We start from the raw sequence: 23,091 nt of genomic DNA on the forward strand, positions 1-23,091 counted from the left end.
CAAGCTCTCCACATGCCTTTATTGCAGCAGGGACCGCAGGTACCCCCACCTCCACCCACACCACCCACCCAGGACCGTGCACGGGGCACGCGTCAGCCAAGCCCCCATCCCACACCCCCTGTCCCCAGCTGTGCTGGAGGGGGACACACAGCAGCAGGTGACAGTCCCCAATGCCCCCTCCATGGCAGCATCCTGGCTTCAGGGGCTGGAGCATCCAGCATCTCCCGGGTGGGTGGTCCTGGTGAGGTGGGGGTCACCCCACGGCCCCCTGCTCACAGCCACTGCAGGGAGAAGCCCTGGCTGAGGCTGATGCCAAGGTCACTCACGGTGAGAACCTGTGGGAGGAGAGGAGACATTCTGAGGTACAGCCTTGGCAGGAGGGAACTGGAGAACGCTTTCCCCTAAACCCTGTTATGGCAGGAGAGCCACACAGAGTCCTCACCCCCCTCTTTGGCCACACTGTGACCCTGGAGGAGGAGAGGTGGAGACCCTCAGGATGGGAACCCCCACCCAGGAAAGGGCACCCTGAAATGGGGCCATACCTGGTTGTCCAGGTAGGAAAAGGGCTTCTCCTGGCCGTTCAGGAGGACCTTGCTGGGTGGCTTCTGCACCCCAAAGATGCTCAGTGTGCCAATGGTGACCTTGGTGGCCTCAGTGCTGGCATGGAGGACGGTGGAGGTGAAGATATTCTGTAGGAAAGGACAGCATGAGCTCAAGGTGATCAGGTGCCACGGGACCCCCCACTCCTGCCCTCCCTACCAAATCCCACCTGTGTGACATTGAACACCACGTAGGAGTAGTTGCCTTGCTCGAAGGTGTCCAAGCTCTCGCCATCATCCCAGAAAAGGTCCCCCCATGCAGTGGCATGTGAGGACAAGGCCACGATGAGACGCAGGGGGTTCCCTCGGGTCACCTCCGTGGTGGTTCCTGGTTTCTGGGGTTCAAAGACATGGATTCTGTAGGGCCATTTGCATGGGGGTCCAGGACTTGAGGTGCTGGGGGACACATATGCGCTGTGGACAGCACCCAGGGAGGTGACACTCACCTGGGTGGGCAGGACGGAACCTTCCCGGATGTGCAGGTTGAGGTGCTCCAGAGGGGCTGACATCTTCAACATCTCCCCACTGCTGTTCACTGAGGAGCCCTGGGCAGGCGGCGAGAGACGTGGGTGTGAGGGACCAGGGCTCAGACACGGGTCTGCGGAGCAGCCATCCCGGCCCCTTCCTCCATCAGGGCTTGCTGGGCTCAGCCAGGGCCTCCCACCCACAGCCCCAAGAGGGTCAAGCAGGGATCACCCGGCCCCCAGCCAAATGCTGTGATGCTCCTCACCGTGTAGAAGTCATACCACATGCCTTGGGGGACATAACCTGTGACTGAGTCCACCCCAGGCTCCAGCACCGGTGTTACCAGCAGGCTCCGGCCCCACAGGAACTGCCTGTCCAGCTCCCATGTGGCCACATCCCAAGGGAACCTGTGGCAGGACGGAGATGCCGCTCGATCGGCCGCTTCTCCGTGATTCAGCCCACGCGTCTCCCCAGCTCCCGGTGGGGATGGTCTTACTCAAAGAACAAGGGCCGGGCAACAGTGTCCCCTTGCAGGTGGGCATGGTGGAAAAGGGTGTAGAGGAAGGGCAGGAGGGAGTAGCGTGTCAGCAGCACGTCCTTCATGGCCGTCCTGGCTGCGGGGCTGAACACCGTTGGGTCCTGGGCCTGCGGGAGATGCAGGGAGTCAGCAGCTGTCCCACCCCCAACCCCACCTCCTGCATCCCCCATTCCACATCCCATATCCTGCATCCCACCCCTAGGACACCTCCCACCAGCCACACTGTCCTGGACCTTCTCGTTCTGGGTGTTGTGGTTGCGAGCGAAGGGGTAGAAGGCACCGAGCTGCATCCAGCGGGTGCACAGCTCCTCCGAGGTGCTGCCGGAGAAGCCGCAGATGTCCGCCCCGACCAGCGGGATGCCAAAGAGGCTGAAGCTCAGCAGCCCTGAGGGCAGGGACAGTCAGCAGGGCACAGTTTTAGAGACATCTCCAAACAAGCAGAAAGCTCTCGGCGTGCTGATAGGGGGTCTGTGCCACCCACCTGGAATGGAGTAATACATGTCCTTCCACTGGCTCCGGTTGTCACCCAGCCAGTGCCCTGAGTACCGGCCCTGGCTGGGGAAGGTGGAGCGGGAGATGACGAAGGGGCGCTTCGCCCGGATCTGGACTAAAGCGCTGGAAAGCAACAGGGAGAGTTGGGGGCAGAAGGTAAGAGCAGCCCGCCAGGTGTTTGCTTTATCCCACAGCAATCAAGGAAGAATTCCCCCCTGGCAGAGGGGCGGAGGGTCAGCCCGAGCAGTATGGGAAAGGCATGGCTCCAGGACCAGCCGCATCCACCCATCCCTCCCAGGGCAGTGTCATCTCCCCTCTTCTCCTGGGTTATTCCCATCCTGGAGGCTGTGAGCAGCCAGAGCTCCTCCCCTTCAGATCAGGCACTCAAATCCGCATCTTTTTCCTACTCAGCTCTGAGAAGGATTTTGTCCCAACCCATCCCCAGGCTGCCAGGAAGCAGGATGCTCAGGTACCTTGCTGTGGCTTTGGCTTCCATCAGCCCGTAGAGGTTGTGGAGGTTGTAGTGCACCGAGGCTTTCTGCTTTGCTGAGGCACACACCGTCTTTGCAGAGAGGGAATCGCCCAGCACGGCTGCCAGGAGGGAGAGCTCAGGTGGACCCAGTGGTGATGGGATGCAGGGGACGTGGACTCCCCAGACTTGCTGGCTCTGGGTCAACCCTCCCACAGGAACCAGCTGTCAGTGCCAACCCAGTGCTGAGAGCTCATGCAGATGGCCCCATCCTGCACCCTGGCATGGCGCTAACAAATGTGCATGGCTTAAGCACAGATACTGGCACATGCAAGTAGGGATGGAGACATTCAGGGTGTAAAAGAGACACAGTGTCTCTTAGAAATTGTTTTCCCCACCACACTCAGTTGGCAGCGCTCTCAAAGCACACAGTACCTACCAGCACAGCCTCCTTACCCGGAGTGTAGGGTGGGCTGTCGAAGTCTCCCGGGGGGCAGCCATCCTCAGACCCATCCATGAAGTTGGATGGCTCATTCATGTCCTAAGCAAAGAAAATTGTGGAGCAATTTCAAGGGTGTGGTTTTGGGGATTAGTGGATAGACCTGGAAAAGCTGTATTTGAGGGACAGTCCTGCCAGGACACACACTGGGCATGAGCTGGGCAGGGAGCAACCCAAGGGCAAGGAGGGACTTACGATCCAGAGGCCGTCAAAGGGCACGTGGGCATAGAAGTGCTGCAGGTTCTCCAGCCACCACTGGTGTGTGTCTGGGTTGGAAAAGTCTGCGAAGGCAGTGAAACCAGGCCAGACCTGTGGGGACAGCACAAATGCACGGGTTCAGCAAGCAGGGGATTTGTGGGGAGCTGCCATGGGGAACAGGGTACCACAGCATGCCAGGGATTTCTTCTGGGGGTGAAACAGGCAATGAGACAGAAACCCAGCCAATGCTTCGAGTCCTGGATGCTACACACACACAGCATCCCTCCTACCTCCACGGTACCAGGAGGACCAGGTGCTGCGGAGCCCCCATAGTCCATGGGCAGTGGCAGCTGATGGAGCAGCTGCTCTGCCCCCACTTGCACAAGGCCTGATATCACCTCACCAAGAACACGTCAGGGAAAAGAAAGGATTTTTCTGTGCTTTGCCTCATTCCAGGAATTTTAGCCGATTCATTTTCCCCCATGTTTTTAGGCTATATCAAAATACCCCTCCTTGGAGATGGTGAGGGACAGCAAGTGGGAGGAAACAGCCAGGGGGGTCAAAGTGGGAGGGAACAGCTGCAGAGCAGATCTGGAGGCATGTCGTCCATCACAGACAACCTCCCCTCACCCCAGAAACAGGAAGGGAGAGAAATCAGATGACCAGCCTTAGGCAGCACTGCTGACTCCGTTAAGCTCATATGACTTCCACAGGCTCATCTGCTGAGCAGGGGCTGGCTCCCAGGGCTGGTGAAGACACCAGGAGGTGACACATGAGGATAAGGGCTGAGCCAGGCTCTGGCAATTATCCCAGAGAAGTCCCTTGGCCACTCGACTTTCCCTCCATTGTGATGAAATCCCAACCCTGGTACTGCACAACCCACGGGGCTGGGATTTCCCCCTGGAGCTCCTCACCTGCCCGATGAGTGGCTGCCCTTGTGTGGTGTTGAGGAACAAGCCCCGTCTCAAGCCTTCATCAAAAGGCCAATAGGAGCCGTGAGGGCTGGTGCTGCTGATGCCAGGATCCTGGGGACAGAGCAGAGGGTTAGTGCCACGCCAGGCAGGCTGTGGCTCCTTACCCTGGCCAGACCGGTGTGATTCACAGAGAACCCAGACAGGGTCAGCCAGAGCCCACACACAGCGGCTGTTTCCCCCCAAGGGGAAGAGAAACTTGCTTCAACACTTCCAGGCATGTTTTCTAAAATGCCACTTCTGCAAGTCCCCAGGACCTGTTACAGCATTTTGGGGAGGGGGGGACAAATACAAGAAATCTTGTGCTCATGCAAGAAATGTCAGGTCATGGACAGGCTTGGGCTGCCACAGAGAGTTCAATGAGGAGGAAATCCAACTTTCCCCTGCAAGGACCTGCTGGTCCCCACTGCCCCCAGCAAGCAGAACCCGTGCCCTCACTTCTTGTAGATGGAAGAAGGAGCATCACAGCCTGGTCACAAGATCCCAGCACTTCTGGGGATGTGAGGGCACCTGAGCTGAGCACCCACAAGTTAAACTGCCTGACCCACAGTTCCTCCATTCCTTCTCTCACAGGGGTCAGGGTCATCCTTTCACCCACAGAAAGGCAGGAGCACAGCACAAGAACCTGGCCCGCGTTTCCACGGTCCCTGCACTAGGGGCATTTCCAGTGGCAGTTTCCAGCTGCCTGACCAGCACTGGGAACTGGCCTTCTGCAAAAATCCCCAGGGCTGGGGATGACCAGCTGGGACCATGAGCATCCCTTACATCCCTGTCTCACATCCCAGCTCTGCAGCAAAGACAGCACAGTGGGAGAGGAGGGGGAATACCAAGATCATAACGTAGTGCTGCCCATGTTTGTGGAGGTCTTGCACCAGTGAGGGGAGGGAGGCAAACTTCTGGGAATCCAAGGTGAAGTCCCGGTACCCGTCCATGTAATCGATGTCATTCCACTGCGCATCCTGCGGGAAGGAGACTCAGGAATGGGTGATGGAGACTGGATCCCCTGCCCCACAGGCCCGAGGGGTTACCTGGGGGATCTGGTAGTTCCTCATGGCTCTCACGGTCTGCCAGGTCTCATTGCTGGATCCGTAGCCCCAGCGGCAGAGGTGGAAGCCGAGGGCCCAGAGGGGTGGCATGGCTGGGAAACCTGCAGGGGGACAGTGGGAGCATGGATGGGGTTTCCCAAGATGACAGCAGCATCTCAAAAGGATTAGAAGGTAAGGGGAGAGGGAGGATAAAAGGTAATCACTGACCACAGTGTGCTGGAAGGGCTGGGGATGGGATGGCTGGGGGCTGCTGATCCCTCCCCAGCTGGGAGGGTTGGGGATGGTGGTGAAGCTGGGGTGAGACAGGGTGTGGGCATGGGGAAGGTGCCTACAGATAGCTGTGTTGGGGTGTGGGCACTCACCTATCACCTGCTGGTACTGCTGGATGACCATGTTGGGATTGGGCCCCAGAAAGATGTAAAAATCCAGCACCCCTCCAATGGTCCTCCAGGTCAGGCCTGGAGCAGGCTGCAGGGCCACCTCTTTGAGTGGGAAGGAGAAGAGAAAAAGCTAGTGACAACTGGGGAGCAACCCCTAGACCTCAGCCCCCATGATGGGGCCCAGGCAGCACCACAGGCAAAGCTCAGGGGAATAGAGAAATCCCTGCCTTGCACTCAGCAGATGCCAAATGGGTGTCTGGAAGCTTAAATCATCACAGCCCAGAGAGATCATTCATTTATGCTATCTTGAAAATCTGCTCTTTAAGCTCAAATCTGTGCCAGCTTCCACTGCTGGACGAAGACTAAGCACTTAAGTGCAGTGCTTTCCTTCATGTCCTCCTCCAAAATCCCCTCCTAAGTGAATCTAGAGCTACTCGTACAAGCAAGCATGGGGGAGCAAGGCCTTTCCTAGGAAGGGCTTTTCACATGGAGGAGCTTTTGCACCTCAGCTCAGGTGGCTGCATCTCACAGGAGCTCCTCCTCGGCAGCATCACTGCAACAGAGCCGAGCACAGCTGGAGCTGCCGGAGCCATGGTGTGAGCAGCATCGTCCCAGCTGGCTGCAAGCAGCAGCTGCAGGGAGGGACGGGTGGTCCTGGTGCCGCCCCCAACACGGCAGGAGCCCGCAGGAGCTGCTGTGTTATCAGCTGGCACACACGGGCAGATCCCATGGCCGCAGCTGGCGCAGCACAGCTGGGAAGAGCGCGGGCGACAGACGGCATTCCCCAGCTGCACCCGAGCCGTGCCCCACCACCAGGCCTGGGGGCGAGGATATCTCGGTGGAGGGGGAATGGGCATGGACCTGCATGCAAGGGACTTGCTTTCCTGACGGCAACTCGGCAGCTGGGCGTGTGGTTAAACTGCTCGGCAGTTGCTAAAGAGCCTCGCCGTAGCCAGGAAACAGATGGCTGCGCTCAATAACGGAGCCATCAAACCACATCTTTCCCTTTTATGGCTTCCTCTCGCCCCAAGTTCCCAAACTGGCCACTCGAGCAGCTCTCATCTGTCCCAATCTGCCAGGTCCTTCACCAGAGACAAGCTGGCCCGGGGGTCCCCTAGACACCTACCCATGGCGTTGCTGTTGAGGAGGAAAACTCCATGAGCATCTCCACCCTCCTCCATCAGCAGGTAGAAGGGGTGAGCGCCGTACAGGTTGAATGATTCCTGCAAGGAGAAGGTGCCAGGTAAGACAGCAGAGAGGGCAAAGCAGGAGAGCCCCATGTCACTGAAGGTGAATAAACGACCCTGAGCTGCATATGCTGTCACCACCTAACCAGGCATCTGTCACTCCTCCAGAGCATAAGGCAGGGAATGAGGATAGGTTTGGGGCTGCTGCTTAAGGCTATGGGAAGCTGCTTCTTCCTTCAGCTCAGGGGTTGCTACTGAGCTGGGCTGGGTGAGGGGGAAACCTCCTGCCTCACCACAACACATTGCACGAGGAGTAGGGTGGAGCGGAAACACCCAGTGCCCTTGGAGTGCCAAGAGCATTTTGCAATTGCTTTGAAATCCTCCCTGGCACATACCTGCCCCTCAGCCTCGACCATCCCCAGCCTCTCCCAGTGCTGCTGCCCTCCCCTGACGTGTTTTCCCAGGGTTTGTCCAAAGCACAGGAGAGTGACACCCCTGTCCTCACCCCCTGCACCCCCACGGGGAGAGGGCAGATGTACCGTGGGAGAGACATCGCGGGCCCACAGTGTGAGGGTGTTCCAGTCCAGGCTGTGCAGGAAGCTGCCACGGTGCTCCCCCAGCCCATAGAGGAACTTGGATGGGAGTGATGTGGATATCTGGAGAAACTGGTCAGCAAAGATCAAGGGGGCCACGGTGGTGTTGAGCCTGCCAGGGTGACACCAAGGAAGAGAGAGTCAAGAGAGGATTCTGGGACTCATTAGGATCCATTTATCCATCAATAATTGATCTCTTGGCCCTCAAAGCATCTCAAGGGGCAGTCCAGCAGCACATCCCACCCTGCATCCAGCCCCAACACCTTGGTCCAGGAGCAAAGTCGGGTCTGGCTGGACACAAGGCATAGCCTTAGCCCAACCCAGCCTGTCCCAGCACAGCACAGCCTTCCCTTTGACACAGAAGTTTCCACCCACGTTATTACTAACCACCAAGGTGATATGGCCATGGGGTTTCTCAGCCTGCTGTCACTGGTAAGCAGCTCCCAAGTACAGGATGGACCACAGCCACCAGCAAATGGGAAGGAGGAGGAAAGGATGGGATCCCAAAACACACTGGCCAGACATTGCCCAGCTGTTGGTGCTCACCACCAACTTAGTGTGGGCAAAGCTGTGGAGGTGACAGAAGCTGCACAGCAAAGTCACCCACAGTCCTTTTCCACATAAAGCCTGGAGCTGTGGGTGTCCCTATAACTTGGACAGCTGAGGAAACCCAAAAGCAGGGAGAGGAGAAAGCCACAACTGTTCTCTGGCCATTTTCCTGAGCCACCAGGTCACTTATCAGTGATGTGCCGGGACCTACACAATGTTTGGCTTCTGTAGGACCTGGGGAGGAATCAGCGTACTGGGAAGTTTTTGGAGAGGTGCTGATCCCACACAGCTCTGCCATGGCCATAGCTGCCACATCCCCATGTGAGCACCGCTCAAAAGACGCAAGACAAAGAGTAATAATTGGCTGGAGATCTCACAGCATGGGTTTTCCTAATGAAAAACCTTTGGGAAGCATGCTGGAGCCTGCCTAGGGTGGGATAAGCTTCTCCCCACCTGCCACAGCGTGAGCAGGAGGTGTGTTCTTACAGCACTGTCCCTGTTGCCTTGCGCTGCAGCAGCACCCCAAAGGGGTCCCAGGAGAAGTTCAGACTGTAGATGGGGTTTTCCGCTCTCTTCATCACCCGGGGAACATCGAGGGGAACCTCATAGCGTGGGTTGGCTGCATCTGTTATCTGCAAAAGGGAGAAAAAGTGCTTTAAAGACCAGCAAAGCAAGAGGGCAAAGGGCTGGAGATGCTCATTTCGCCCCACACAGCCATGCCTGAAGCACAACGGATTCCAGGCTTGGTCCAAGCAAGGGATGGTCACCTATGGGATGACAGGTGCAGGGGTCAGGAGCACAGTCACAGGCTCTTGAGAGCAGCCAGCAGGAAACTCACCTTGATGTGCAGCCGCGTGTCTGTCTCAAACTCCACATCCAGCCTCAGCCTCTCGATGTCCCGGGGGTAATAGGCCTTCTCCCTTCGCACCAGCAACCCCGCCATGCCCAGCGCTGTCTGATTGAGGCTCTCCAGGGTGTAGCTGGGGAAGTCAGGGGGATAGAAGCACCAGGGCACCCCCCGCTTGCCCTCTGCTGGTGGGGGAGTCTGGATAAAGCAGCACCCTCGGTTTTCACAGAGCTCCTGGGTCACCACCACCTGCCGCTCGGGGTAGCAGTCAAAGCGATGGCTCTCAGGAACCAGGAGACATATCGGGGGTGGCGTGGGTCCGAGCCAGCTCCCCGATACTTGGCGCAGCACCCAGACAGTGATGGTGCTCAGCAGCACAGCGACCACCAGCAGCCCGCTGCCCACCCACCACCGGGCCAGCTTCCCTCGGCCAGTGGGCAGCGGGGCAGCCCCTTCCTCTTCTACCCGGCATGCTGCTGGCTGTGTTGTTGTCAGCTTCTGGTATGACTTCATTGTCCTGGGGCTGGATGGAAGGGGAGATGGTGGCAGGTGTGAAGGAGACAGAGGGGGAGAGCTTGCCCAGGTCTCAAGGACAGCTTCCCCCTCTCCTGATGCCTGTGGCTCGGGCAGAGCCTGCCTGCCTCAGCACCCTGCAGCATCACATCTGCATCTTTGGCCAAGATGCGCCCGGCAAACTCAGCAAAGGAAGGCTTTGCCAAAGTCAGGTGGTCCTGACCCTGCTAAGTGTGGGGAGATGCTGACACCCGACTGTCCACCGGACCCAGGGAACAAAGCACCATCTGCTTTTGGGAGGTGCCAGAGTGGCCTCTCAAGGAGTTTTTCTCAGGTCTGAATCCATGGGCTGCAGTGTTTCTGGGGAAGGTGCAACCAAAACCGAGCTTGCTCTGCCTGTAGGAACAGAGCTGGGGTGCTGAGAGCTGCGGCTCCAAGGTGTGGAGCGGTCTCTGCTCTGAGCATCTTCTGCTCCGAGCGTCCTCTTCGAGCATCCTCTGTCATCATCATCCAAAGCCCTGACTCAGAGGTTTTAGACCCGGGGATGGCTGGGAATATGCCATTAGTCTTTGCTTTCCACTGATAAAAGCTGATTCTAATAACCTCTCAAGCAAACACCTCCTCGACTCTAAGCAAAGGAGGACCCTCATGTTCCTGATGAGTTTGCAGGGAGCAATCTCAGCACCTTAAAAAAGCGACACAACTTTCTTCTCTCCGTCTCCTCACTCTCACTCAGACCCTCCTCCCCTCACCCTGCTCCCTGCAAAGACTCAGAAAACGGCTCTAATCCCCCACAAACAGGTTTATCCCCCAGCAGCGCTCCCCCAGCTCGACCACCACGACGGCTCAACCCGCCGGGGCCTGGCCGCGAACCTCCCCGAGCGGCAGCGCCTCCGCCTTATGCAACCCGCCCGCCGCTTCCCCACGCCGGGGCGGCTCCGGGGAGGCAGCGCCCACCCGCCGTGTCCCCGCGAACCCGGGGACCGGGGCGCGCCACCGGCACACGCACGGGGGGCTCGGGGCCGGCCGGGGCGGGGGGGGACACACAGCCGGGGCGAACCCGGGCGGGCACGGGGGCGGCGCGCCCCGGCAGCCCCTGCCCGCCTGCGGGCCCCGCTCCGGCCGTGCCGGCGCTTACATACACGTGTCTCCTCTTGACATTGTGGCTGCGGGCAGCGGGCGGGCAGCGGGCGGGCAGCGGCAGCGGGCGGGCAGCGGCAGCGGGCGGGCAGCGCTCCCGGCGCTGCAGCTCCGCCGTAAACACCCGACGAGCCGCCCGGCCGGCTCCTACCGCACCTCTCTAGTAGCAGCGCATCCCCACACGCATCCCCTCCTCCGCTCGCCCGTCCGCGTTGTGTGTGCTTTTTCAATTTTGTTTTTAGTATTTGTGTCTACGCTCAGTGCTGTTCAAGGGTGGAGAGCATGGGAGGTCAGCGGCTTTTTAGGTTTTTCCCCAGCTGATGCACGCGGGGTGTTAAAATGCAGAGAACGAGCGCCTCTGTGCCCCCTTGTAGGGTGAGAGCACTTTATCCCCGCACAGGTTTCAGGGAATCGTGATGCTGGGCGTGTTTTGAGCACACAGCAGGTGGGCCAGACTCACAAAAACCCACACATCCCAGAACACCGCCCTTCATCCATCCAAGTTCTCACCAGAGGTCCTGTCTCCCATGCACTCCTCTTGATTTGCTTAACAAGTGTGTGTACTGCACAGGCTTTCCCACTTTTTAAGGGACTGGAGAGTTGCTCCTTGTTTACTGTTGAAGGCCACCGTAGTCTAAAGTTCAGCAGTGAACGAAAACAGACCTTTGGAGCAGAGATACTTCCCCTGGGGAATGAAAACGAAAACTAACCTGTTGTGAACAGGGCAATTCACCCAGAAACAGAATTCCAGGTGAGACAGCCACTCCCCTACTGCCATATGTGATCTCTCAGACCCCATGTTCTTGCAAAAATAGGGGGAAATACCTCAGTTCTGGTGTGGGGCTATCACCACAGAGGGCAAAACCCCCATCCAGGATGCAGCCAGCCCATCCCTCCTGCCCTTGAGGACCACCATCTCATTGATGTCTCAGGGATAAACCTTGGATGATTTAGGATGGCTCTGGCCATCTTGGTTATCACCACTCAGAGAGAGCACAGGGGCAGGTGGCTGTGTTGGGGACACCAGTGGCCCCAAAGGCTCCCACAACCAGCATCCCTCTCCTTGCTTGGCTTAGCTCTCTGAGCCAGCAGAACCTTCCTGGGTGGAAAGGAGACCTGGAGACAAACCTCAGAGGTATCAGTGAAGACCACAAGGACGGCTGAAATCTGTCCTCCAACCCTTGGCTCACCGTGTCCCAGCACCCAGTGCAGGATTTCAACCAGTGTCTGCAAATCTGGGAGAGGTGAAGGCCAAAGCTGTTGCAGCTACACTGGGCAGCAGCTTCATGCCACCACTTGGGAGCTTTAGCCAACCTCATTAGCTCAGTTCCAACGATAAACAGGGATTTCTTAACATCAGGGAGGTGCATTTGCCTAAACCTTGCTCTGGCTGCCCGGATCCAGGGGGTTATGCCAGACATGAGACTCCCCATGTTTTGCAGCTCATGTTGTTCAAAGGGAGCAGGGAAAGATGGGATCTTACTCAAAGCCTCAGCTATGGCCCTTAGAGATGCTCCAATATTTGGCTCCAAGGCTAGAAAGCACAAATTGCACTGGGCTTACACAGACTTTCTAATATCATTACGGACACAAAGAAATCAAAAGGAGCCCAGTTGAGATGAAGGCAGTTGGGTTTAGTCAACTGCCCGTGTTACTACATTTTTTGATGCACTATCAACATTGTTGGTGATCCTGGGGTCCAAAATTGGACCATTGGGGTCAGGGTGATGTGTTTAGCAGCTCACACAAGTGCATGAGGAAAACGCAAAGATTGAGTTGAAGATCCAGCCCTGGGCAAGATTTGGCCCTGCTTCAGTGTGCAGGGGGCTCCAGGATAGGCAGTGCTGGGCAAAGACTGGTCCGCAGCTGGTGGAGGAGGACAAGGCTGGCCAGTGGCCACCTGAAGGAGCCCAGGGAACAACTGAGTCCTCTCAAAAGTCTTGGGATGCCCAGGACACATTTTCCCACCATTGTTTGCCCTGCAACAAGGCCAGGTACTGGTGCTGCACCTGAGTCTGGGTAGCTAGTCCCTGGTACCAATCCAGACTGGGTGATGAACAGATCAAGAGCAGCCCTTCCAAGGACTTGGGGGTGCTGGTGGATGAGAGGCTGGATATGAGCCTCTTGAAACCCAGAAAGCCAAATATGTCCTGGGCTTCATCAAAAGCAGAGTGGCCAGCAGGTCAAGGGAAGTGATTCTACCCCTCTGCTCTGATGAGGCCCCATCTGCTGTGCTGTGTCCAGCTCTGGGGTCCTCAGCACAGGAAGGACATGGAGCTGTTGGAGTGAGTCCAGAGGAGGCCACAAAGTTGATTAGAGGGATGGAGCACCTCTCCTATGAGGAAAGGTGGAGAGAACTGGGATTGCTCAGCCCAGACCAGAGAGGGCTCCAGGGAGATCTTACTGCTGTCTTTCCCTATCTGAAGGGAGCCTGCAAGAAAGCCTGGACTTTTGGCCAGGGCATGTGGTGACAGGACAAGGAGTAATGGCTTTAAACTGACAGAGAACAGGTTTAGATCAGATGTGAGGAAGAAATTCTTTTCCATGAGGGGGGTGAGGCACTGGCACGGGTTGCCCAGAGAAGTTATGGATGCCACATCCTTGGAGGTGTTCAAGGCCAATTTGGATGGGGTTTGGAACAACCTCGTCTAGTGGAAGGTGTCCCTGCCCGTGGCAGGGAGGTTGAAACGCGTTGAGCTTTAAGGTCCCTCCCTAACCAACCATTCTATGATTCTATAAAACGCACCCGCGTGTGAGGGTGCAAAACCCCCGGCCATCCATCGGGGCTGATCCGGGTGGGCGGCAGCTGTCGGAAAGGGGTGAGCCTCGCAGCGGGGTGGGGGCACGGGGACTGGTGTAGAGGCGACGGGGATGAGGATAGGGATGAAAGGGGCATAAAACAGGAACGAAGATCAGGGTGAGGATGAGGAGAAAGACGGGGATGAAGATAGGCTTGAGGATCAGGATGAGAACAAGGATGGGGATGAGGAAGGGGATGGGGACGAGGACGAAGGGGGGCGACTACGTGCCGGCAGCGGCGCCGCGCCCGTCCCGCGCCCTTCCCCATGAATGAACGCGCGGGCGGTCCCGGGCGGTGACGCGGCGGGCGGGCGGGCCGGGCGGTGACGCGCGCGGTGACGCGCCATGCCGGAAGCGGCGGGGGCGCTGGTTGGTCGGCGGCGCGGCGGGGGGGAGGCGGCCGCCCCGCGCTTGTTGTTGTCCGCGGGACTCGCTGGCAGGGAGGGAGGAGGGAGCCGCGCAGCGCCCCCGCCGCCGCCCCCGCGCCCCCGCCGCCGCCGCTGCCGCCCCCGCCACGGGGCGCTCCCGACGGCACGCAGGTGAGGAGCCGCCCGGGCGCGGCGCGGAGGGGCGGGGGCGGGGGGGTGGGTCGGAGCCGGGAAGGGGGGGTGGCCGCGCGTTGCCGCTCGATGGCGGGGGAAGGGGCGGCTCGGCTCGGCCCGGTCCGGCCTCGGTCCCGCTCGGTCCGGTCGGGTCCGGTTGGGCGCGGGCGGGCGGGGCGGCGGAGGTAAAAGTGCTGAGTCACCACCGCGCCGGGCACGTGGTGCCGCCGCCCCTCGCACCGGGCCGGGCCGGGCCGGGCGCGCACGTGGGGCCGGGCGGGGGGCGAGGGCGGGCGGCGGCGGCCCCGCCGTGAGGGAGCGGGAGGGGGCTCGGGGAGTGCCGCCCGCCCCCGCCGAGCGGTCCCCGAAGCCCCCGGGGGGTGGGGGCGCGACGGCCCCGCGATCACATCTTCCCTGTCACCTCGCACCAGCGCGGAGCCGGCACCGCTCAACCCCCGTGGGACGGAGCTGGCAGCACCTCCGCGCCGTCGAGGACATGGGGCTGGGGGTCCCCTGGGCGTTTGCCGGGGCGATGCGTCCCTGTCTCTTGTTGTTATTTTTCTTCCCCCCGAGGATGAGCGCGCTGCCTGCCTCTGCCTTTGAATGGCTCTTAAAATACATGTGAGGAAACCTGTTGTGACGCCGCGCGCTCCGCCGACTAAAAATAGCAGCTTTTGTAGTACGGAGGGAGCCGGGGCGCAGCCGGGGCCGGGCAGCGTGGCCGCGGCGGTGGCCGGGCGTGGTGGCGGCTTCGTGATCCGCTCTCCGCCCAGGGTTATCGGGCAGGAGCAGCCGCCACCGGGAAACGCCAGGCGGGCGCGTTGCTGCCCGTCGGATGGGCTCGGGGTCAGGGATGCGGCTGGTGGGGGGCTTATCTCTGCTGAGCACAGATGCTGGTTGGGTCGAAGGAGGGAGCGGTGCGTGGTGTGTTCGGGCTGGTCCCGGAGTCTGTGGGGAGGGAGGGATGCGTGTGCATGGGGCCGCCTTGGAAACGGGGTGCTCCGCGGCCGCCCAGGGACTGGCGGTGGGAGGAAAGGGGACGGTGACATTCCGGGAGCGGGCACTGCCGCGTGACTGCCTGGTGGGCGCGGGACGGTTTGGGGATTTAATCAGAAGTGAGGAGGTGGGTGGGGGGAACCTCTTCAAGCTTCCCGTGACGGCAGCGGCATGAGGTGGGGAAACATCCAGGCCACGAGCGACGGGAACTGAGATCTCCGAACTCTCACAGTGTGTCAGGGTCTGTTTCCTTCCTCCTCCTCTTCCTCGGGCTGAGAGCCCGCTCCCCTCCCTCGTGGGTTGTTCCGTGGAGGATTTATTTTATAGATTCTGCTGAAAGCAGGCCATGAGGTCTCAAATTAGGAACGAGCCCCCTTTGGGCAAAGTTGTTACAGAAAAGGGAAAGGCCTCCATTTTCGCTTTCACCTGGCCGCCCCCTCCTTTGCCAGCGTGCCTAAAGCTGAGCTGGGACTGCGGAAGGTGGAGGGAGCCAGTGAGAGGAAAGTGTTTCCCTGAAAAGCTGCACGCCTTTTTCTTGCACTTACAGTTTTTGTAAGCCCCGTGGCGGGCGCAGCCCTATGCCCCAGCCCGGCGCGCCGTGCCGTGGGTGCTGTCGGGGTTTTAGCAGCGAATGAGTTTACCTGGTGATTTTTTCCCCACTGATGAAAGGAGCGTGCGTCCCTCCGCTTTTTCCCCCCCTGTCCTTCCGTGTGCGTCCGCGGTGCTGCCTGCGGAGAGCCCTTCCTCGAGCCTTCCTCGTGCAGTCACTTCCTCGGGCTGATGGACGCCGCGGCTGCCCAATGGCAGCGCGCAGGGCTGCGCGGCCCCGGAGTTAACTCCGCTCCCGCCCGGCCGAGCTGCCGGACCTGGGGCTGGCAGCGAGCAGCGACGGGGATCTTGCCGCAAGGTTGGGCACACGGTGGCTCTCGCCGTCAGGACACCCTGCCCGCTTCTGCAGGCTCTGAGCTTGACAGGGCTTTGAGCCCTGTTAAATGTTCCCGGCTGTATTACGCCAGGTTCTTGCCTTGCTTCAACAACTGTTTCTGAACCAGAGGCAGAAATGTGTTGGCTTTTTTTTTTTTTTTTTTTTCTCCCTGCTTGCCTGTCAAGGACAGCGTGCTTTGTCATGTTTTATGTCATTTCTGCGCCGTCGCCCGTCTCAGCAATCTGTTGCAGCATGGAGTTCAGTACTGCTGTGTGCCTCCTGAAAGGGAAAAATACAGATCAGCTTGATACCCTCTGATTTCCATCAACATTGGAAGATGATTAATGGCATGGAATGTGCTGCAGGACTTGGTATTGAAAATCTCTAGCTGTGTGAGATGTTTGGGAAGTGAAGAAAGGACAGCTGGGAGCGCTGGCCCCTGCGGCAGTCGGGGTTTGTGGGATAAGCTTGCTCGCTGATCATTTTTGTAAACATCCAGCTGTGAAATACTTGAGCAGTGCTAGCACTTTCAATTATCAGGAAGTTTCAGGCTCAGCACCCTGTAGAGATGAACAGGCAGTTTCCACTTCTGTCTCAGCTATTGTTTGAGGCTATCTTCAAACTTGGGGAGAGAGTCTTCCAAGCATGAAGCAAGCACAAGTGATGCAGTGCTCTGTGACCATCAGCACAAGAGCTGGGGGAAGGCAGTAATGAGAGCAATTACCCTGGCACTGCGCTCCCGAGTGGAGGGACAGGCTGCATAGTGGATCCCACTGCTTTGCAATATTGCGGGACGCCAAATAGCGAAGCTGCTATGTTCCATTATTAGCAGTTAGTGAAGATCTCTGACTTAATGGCTGGCATTTGGGGTCAGGAGCAGCAAAGTTAGGAATCCTAATCCCAGCTCTGCCCCGGGGTCCAGCTGTGCGTCCGAGCAAGTTATTTGTTGCTTGATGGCTCAGCTTGTCTGGCTGGCAAGATGCATCTCTGGGCTGGTGATGCTGAGGTGTAATTCCAGAATATCTCTGTCACCGCGTTTTACAAGCACGTGATGGAAAAAGTGCTGTAAGCTTGTCAGTACCAGGGCTGGCTGTCGCATACCTTTCCCCTTCAGCCTCCTCCTCCATGAAGTTTCAGAGGTGTCACACAGGCGTACCCGCCTGGTACTCCGTATCCCTGCTCCCTAACCACAGGCTCTGTGCAGCTTCTGACTAGGTTGTTTACCAAACCACTGAAGACTGTCTGATCTGTGTCCAGACTTCCCCAGAGAGCGCCTCTGAAAGCTGTGTCCTGGCAGCTCTCAAATGTGCTCTGAAGGTTCCTGAATCTCGTCTTTGCTGCTGGATGCTGGTTCCGATCCATAAGGGAAATGGAAAGCTGGCCAGCTGGGCGAGGGCTGCGTGGAGCTCCTCTAGAACAGTAAACAGTGACTCACCCCCTCCTTGTGTCTTCTCTCTCTTCATGTCAAATATATTGCCTCGCATATGCTTCTCTACTCTCTGATTCACACCACCAGCCTGTCCCTCCCCGCTCTCATTACAAATGAGTGACAAGCGTCAGTCTGCCTTACAGGATGTGTGAAGGTTGTCAGAGCAGGAGAATGGCTTTTTGAATGATGGGGAGAGGGATGGTGCTCTGCCTACCATGCTGCAATGTGCTGGAAATCCATGTCGTGCCTCCGAGCGGCAGAGGCACGGCGACAAAGATTTAAGCATCTGTAGTTGCCTTCACCTGTCAGCTCAGATGTTACCCGTGGTAGGCACATTCGTTTGGCTAGCGCTCTGGAGCGGGGAATAACTTGCGGATAAACGAGAAATTTAAACAGCTGCCTAGGAATTAAATGGCTGCATTTGGGAGAGAGTAGAGTATTCCCTGCATAGCTGTCGGTGCCGAACTGAGACGTGATGGCAGAGATCCCCGTCGCCGCTTGAACCTTGCGCTGTTTTTCTGCCCTCGGGAAGTTGTCGCTGGCCCAGCGGAAGGTGAGGGTTGCGTGTTTTCAGTTTGCTGTATGTGTGTGAGGATGGAAGCTAAACACCAGCAGGGCTGTCTGCCAGGCACTCATGTTCTGGCCGGGGTTGTCTTTCAGTGTAGAAAGAGTTTTTAAAATTCAAGTCCATCCGCAGTTGTCGGGTGTCGGCAGTGACTTTATAGTAATTCCTTAATGTGTAACGCGCTTGGAAAGCCCTGTAGCATGGAAAGTCTGAAATCTCACTCTGGCATGTTTTCTTTCTTAATTGCAAGCCTTGTGTGGAAAGCTCTGTCCGACCTTTGCCTGAGTCAGGCTTTCTGCTGCCTTTCCCTTTCAAAGTGAAGGAACTGCGATCTCTAGATGCTCGAAGCTGAGACTGTCAGGCTTAGGATGTCAGCTGGAGACCTCCAGGTTTTTGGGATGAGGCATAGGAGCTGTCTGAGAGAGGGAGAGGGCGTTGGCAAGGCTGTCAATGGGTAACTATTGCAGAATTACAAGGGCTCTTTATGTAACCCACAGTCAAAACACTTGCTGTAAATACGAGCGTGGAGCTGCTCTGGAAAAGCTTTTTCCCCTCACAGTTGGTGTAATACTACTTGCTGCTTTATTGATGTGGCGTTCGAAATGTGTCGTACTGCTTACAGAGCAGGGATGTAACGCGGTCCTCGTTCCAAAAAGCTGAGCTCCTAATTTTAGATGTGATGCAGCAAACGCAATTAAGGAAAGAAGGGCAGGAGTAGGGTAAAGACTAAAAGGGTTCTAATAATCAAATTGCAGGCAGGGTCCCAGAAGACCCCTGTGCAGCATGTTTGGGGAACGCTGCTGGGTATGGCTTGTTTGCAGAGTGGTTTATGATTCTGTTGTGGGGTTTTGCTTTGTAACTGTGGGAGATGCCATGCTGATTTTTAGTGTCTTCTTGCTGGTAGCTGAATAGTCTCAAATAGTCCTGATGGGAAGGATTTGGTAGATGAGGAGATGGCACCCAAGGCCCTGGAGGACTGCTGATGAGGATTGCGAGTGGTGTTGTATCGGTTTCGAGTGGAGCCTGGGCCACACCTGTGCCTTCACCTAGTGCAGAGATAAGACTCTCCCTGGCACTCATATCTGACTGTGAGACTTGAGCCTGTTTGAGTGTTTCTACTTGCTCTATGAAATCTTGCCCTTCGGGTCAGGCCAGCCCACAGTCTCCCATCCTTGTTTTAAGAGGGTCTGGCATCACAATTCCTGTTGGTGCCTTGAACCTCCTCATTAATCTCTGTGTCAGCAGCAGCCATGGCCATGTCAGTCAGTCAGCCCATGGCCCCTGGTGCAGTAGGGTGGATCCCAGCCTATCTGGGAGGGATGCTGGCCCATCCAGAGTGCCTTGGTGTGTGGGGGGGAGACAGGTGTGCAGCAGAAGACGCTGTGCCGAGCGCCTGTGCTGTCCGCTGAGGAATGTGCAGGGTAAGGAGCTGTTGCTTTGGTGACATGGAGCAACAGGTGACCAGAAGGGTTTCATCACTCAGAGCCGGAGCATTGCTCGGGGTGGCAGGTGAGCCCTCACGCTGACCCCCACTGGAGGTAACCTCACCCCTGGGCTCTTGTTTTCCATGATATTTTACATTTCTTTCCATCTCCGCGCAGCCAAGTGGCCGCGTTCAGTTTTTCCATCGGCTGGCGCAGAAAACGCTTTGAAGACGCGCTGGGTGAGGATCAAAAGGCTTTTTGTGCAGTTGGTGGGTGTGACGGGGCTGTCGTTGGCCTCCCCCTCCTTTTTGCCTTTCCTTTTCCGGCGTTCGCAGCGCGGCGAGCGGCCAGCGCGCCCAGCGCGCCCCTTCCCTTGTAGGGATGGGGGCGGCGAGGGAGGGGGGATGCCGCCGAGGGAAGGAAGAGTTTCTGATGCTGTGGGAATGTGAGCGCTCAAACTCTGTAAACAGCTGGTGACTCACTGCATAACTATGGCACCAACTGCCTGCGGCCCGGCTGCGCCTCTGCAGGGAGGGGGCTGCCGGCCCTTTCCTCTACGCACTGGCAGCGCCTCTGCGCTCCTCAACTCCGAGACCGGTTGGCCAAGACAAGGAGCTTTTTCCTTCCTCCCAGCTGCCAGTGCCTACGTCTGCGCCTCCGGCCGGGAGGTAGGGGTGGGCAGCAAATGCCTGGTGCGGAGGGGAAGCGATGGACGGTGAAAGGGCAGTGCTGGGGTCTGAAGAGGTGCCTGTGCTCGCAGGAGATGCTGCCCTGAAGAGCACGCAGACAGAGGTTGGGCACATCCCCGTCTGTCTGTCGGAGGCAGCTGCGGGGGGCTGGGACTTGCCCCCCCTGCCCTGTGCCCTGCCCATTCCTGCTGTCCTGTCGAGACAGGGGCTGTGGCTGGAGGTGTGCCCGGGGTGGGGCTCAGTGCTGGAGGAGAGCAGGGAAGGACTCGGTGATGCCCTAGAAAATGCAGCGCACACCAGTTGCTGTAAGTGGTCCATTCATCACGGAGCATCTTGGCTTGTGTGCTGTGCGGCTGTCCTTGTCCCTCCTCCAGACATGGAGAGCTGTGCTGTCTCGGGCTTAAAAATAGAGGAGGCGCCTAAATACACTCCCTAATATCTAGGATAGTATCTTGCAGCTCTGCAATTACAGGATTATTTTTTTCCCCTCCTGCTCTTCATCTTGATTTTTACGTAAGTCGTGTGCTGATGAGGTGTCTTGACTGATAAAATTCAAGTGACAGCAGCACGGGCTGAGCCAGCACCTTCACCCACCCGGCTCCCCCTGGTCCCCACGCCCCACCTTTGCACCCCCCCAAATCCCGCCACCCCTGTTTGCAGATATGAATGAGTTTGTTTACTCTCCGACGACCTCGTGATGTCTTTGCACAGACATGACCTGAAGTCATTATTGCTTTTGGGCTTCTCTGTTTCCATGGTGACTGTCTCCGGGTTGGCTACTTTCCCAAGGTCACCATGGCAACTATCAGAAGGGAATCATGCTTGGGATGCTTTGGCTGGATTTTTCATGAATGATTAGGATGTGTGACACGATGCAGACGTGGAAATGGGGAGGGTTTGGGCTGGGCTGGAGAAGGTGGGGGGAGAGAGAGGACTCCCGCCAGACAGGCAGCGCTCTGCGGTGCCGCGGGTGTGCAGCCCTCGAAGCTGCCCTGCGTCGGGGGCACCGGTGCCTCACCCCCTCCCCGCTGGGGAGCCGTAGCAGAGGCTGTGATGGTGGCACGGCTGCCGGTGCCTCTCCCGGGGTAGGTACCATCGGGCCGCCGTGCTGCCGTCACCATGGGGTGAAGGGGTTGGGTGGAGGTGCAGGCAGGTGGATTTTCTGCAAGGCGCTGGTCAGAGGGGTGTAGTCTCTGGCTGAGGTGAGAGTGAAGGGCAGTGTCGCGGCAGGGGACGGGCTGGCTGCCGATGGACATGCCTCCATGTCACTAGAAATATCGAGCAGGTTTGCTCTCTTGGTCTGGGGCTGGAGGATTGGGAAGCAACAGTCTTGGTGTGTTGGGAGAGGTGAACTCCTTCCTGGCTTTGTTGTCGGGGGCTTTTGTTTCTGTTGTTTGGGTTTTCTGGTCGCGTCTCCTTTGGGTGGGGACAGCGCTGGAAGCAGGTTACAAACCAGGCAGCTTCTCTCTGGGTTGCTGGCTCAATTTTGAGCCGGGTTAATAATCATCAAAATGAGAATGAAGGGAGTTGTTGTCTTGTGGCTTTTCAGTGCCTTTTATGAGCAGAGGTAACTCGTAATTCAGTCCCTAATAGGCCATTTGGAGCGTCTGGGATTCCTCCAGAGGGAGGTGAGACAGTGACAGGGCCTTGGAGGCCACGCTCCATTCTCCCCTTGGGAAGGGGTGGCACATGGCAAGGTGGTGCGTGGTGCTTAGTGTGACTCTTGTTTACAGATGAGTGTAGGTGTCCTTCTTTCCTCCCTGCCCTGTCTTCTCTGCTGGATCTTAGTGTGGTTAATAGCAAAATACAAGGTCTTGGTGTTAAAAAGCAATGCACTTGTCAACACAAATTTCTCTTTCTCTTATCTGAATAGGGTAAGTGATATCTGAATCCATCCCAGCGCTTCAAACAACTGTGTGGTTATTTCTTCAAATGGTGGTTGAGTTGGGGGTTTGGACTGTGTGTTGGGTATCTTCTTCCTGCCCTCATCTCTGAGATTAACCTGGAAACCTTGTTTTGTTTTTCCAGTTGCAATTTCTGAGCAGTTTTGTCCGGAAGACTGTGCTCAGGTTATGACGACTAATCCCAAACCGAACAAGGCATTAAAGGTAGGGAAGAAGCTGAGTGGGTGGTGCTGGGTGGCTGGGGAGGCTGTCACAGAACTGTGCGATGTTGTTCGTACGTGACTGTTCTTTTTCATTCCAAGAGACTCTTACAAATGGGTGCTGATACAATTTCCCACTGTCTACAGGAAAAGTTAGGGTAGAAAAACACTGGTATTACCCAGAAAGAGGCCTGAAGTCTCTGGGATGGCATGGAGGTTGGCATATCCCAGCAGCTACCCAAGAGTCTTCTGACTATAGGAAGTATTGGCAGCATCCTGAAACCAGTGCTCCCAGGCTTGGAAATGAAATTCTTTTACTCTCAGGACTGGGAGGCACTGGGGAAGGGAGTTGTTCAGCTGGTGTCTCCCAGATCCGTGAGACAGTAAATGCCTCGGACATACCGGCTTGATGGTGTTAATGCATTATTGAACATTGGTTTCCAGTGCTTTGGCTCTTCATTCCATATGTCCTGCAGTCTCTGAAAAGACAAAAGGATAGTGTCTTAAAAGTTCTGGGTTCAGGGATACTGAAGGTCTTTTTCAGCCTAAACAATTTTGTGATTCTGAAAATAATGGTGGTGGCAAATGTGCTTGAGAAAAGGACAAGGCCTTGGTGGTTTTCTCATGTAACTTCAGTCTGGCCTGTGCCCCAGCAAAACCAAATCAGGCTCTGTCCTTGAAGCCAAGCATGGTTGGTTTTGTTCACTACTCAAATCCACAGTCTTCAACGAAAAGCCACAAAATTCTGAATTAAGCCCTGCATAGAAGCAGCTATTTTGCTTTTGAGATGCTGCACTGGTGTCCCAGCGTAATGCTGGGAAAAGGTGTCATCTTAGCGTTGAGTACGAATTCCAGGTCCTGACAAAGGACTTCACAAAAAAAGGCTTCAGCCAACTTTACATTTATCCCCTTGAAAATCTTGCTGTTGGGTTCACATTGGGTGTGTAAAGCTCACTGCTTTCTCTGACCTAAGAGGGAGACCCAAATGCAGACAGCTGCAGTGCTCAGATCTCTGCCATGCTTAACCCAGATGTTTTAGTGGAGCTTGTGCTCTCCACAGCACATCGGGGGTGTTTTCCAGGTAGGGCTGTGACATTGCTGAGGGGTGGTGGCCTTTTCTCTTTCTGCTGCC

General features: G+C 57.1%; 2 protein-coding genes across 10 annotated transcripts in view; one reads left to right on the forward strand and one right to left on the reverse strand.

Moving 5' to 3' along the window:
• LOC104684825 (lysosomal alpha-glucosidase-like) lies at window positions 1-15,593 on the reverse strand. 5 transcript variants are annotated; one of them, XM_039559956.1, is made up of 20 exons: window positions 10,485-10,522; window positions 8,825-9,356; window positions 8,473-8,618; window positions 7,384-7,549; window positions 6,784-6,880; window positions 5,640-5,759; window positions 5,260-5,378; window positions 5,059-5,190; window positions 4,175-4,285; window positions 3,258-3,371; window positions 3,020-3,104; window positions 2,568-2,685; window positions 2,084-2,217; window positions 1,836-1,987; window positions 1,561-1,709; window positions 1,330-1,471; window positions 1,046-1,144; window positions 770-934; window positions 543-689; window positions 1-335 (listed from the first exon to the last, which is right to left on the reverse strand). In XM_039559956.1, the coding sequence occupies exons 1-20, from the start codon at window positions 10,505-10,507 to the stop codon at window positions 273-275; spliced, it is 2,814 nt and encodes a 937-aa protein (XP_039415890.1). In that variant the 5' UTR covers window positions 10,508-10,522; the 3' UTR covers window positions 1-272. The 5 variants fall into 5 exon arrangements, with proteins under 5 accessions (XP_039415890.1, XP_039415888.1, XP_039415889.1 ...); XM_039559954.1 differs by lacking the exon at window positions 10,485-10,522 and adding an exon at window positions 15,465-15,593 and having other exon boundaries at window positions 770-1,144; XM_039559955.1 differs by lacking the exon at window positions 10,485-10,522 and adding an exon at window positions 10,997-11,171 and having other exon boundaries at window positions 770-1,144.
• The window catches only part of MAFK (MAF bZIP transcription factor K), a 14,392-nt gene continuing 4,978 nt past the window's right edge, over window positions 13,678-23,091 (forward strand). Inside the window, exons 1-2 of one of the 5 annotated variants that reach the window (XM_039559964.1) lie at window positions 13,678-13,824; window positions 21,884-21,963. In XM_039559964.1, coding sequence (XP_039415898.1) covers window positions 21,928-21,963 — 36 coding nt within the window. In that variant the 5' untranslated portion in view covers window positions 13,678-13,824; window positions 21,884-21,927. Of the gene's footprint in view, window positions 13,825-14,360; window positions 14,449-17,166; window positions 17,731-19,500; window positions 19,835-20,813; window positions 20,941-21,883; window positions 21,964-23,091 lie in introns of those variants that run through there. The other 4 variants (XM_039559965.1, XM_010392411.4, XM_010392412.4 and 1 more) reach the window with 4 other exon arrangements.

Source organism: Corvus cornix, chromosome 14 (genome assembly GCF_000738735.6).
Source record: "Corvus cornix cornix isolate S_Up_H32 chromosome 14, ASM73873v5, whole genome shotgun sequence".
Classification (NCBI taxonomy): Eukaryota; Metazoa; Chordata; class Aves; order Passeriformes; family Corvidae; genus Corvus; species Corvus cornix.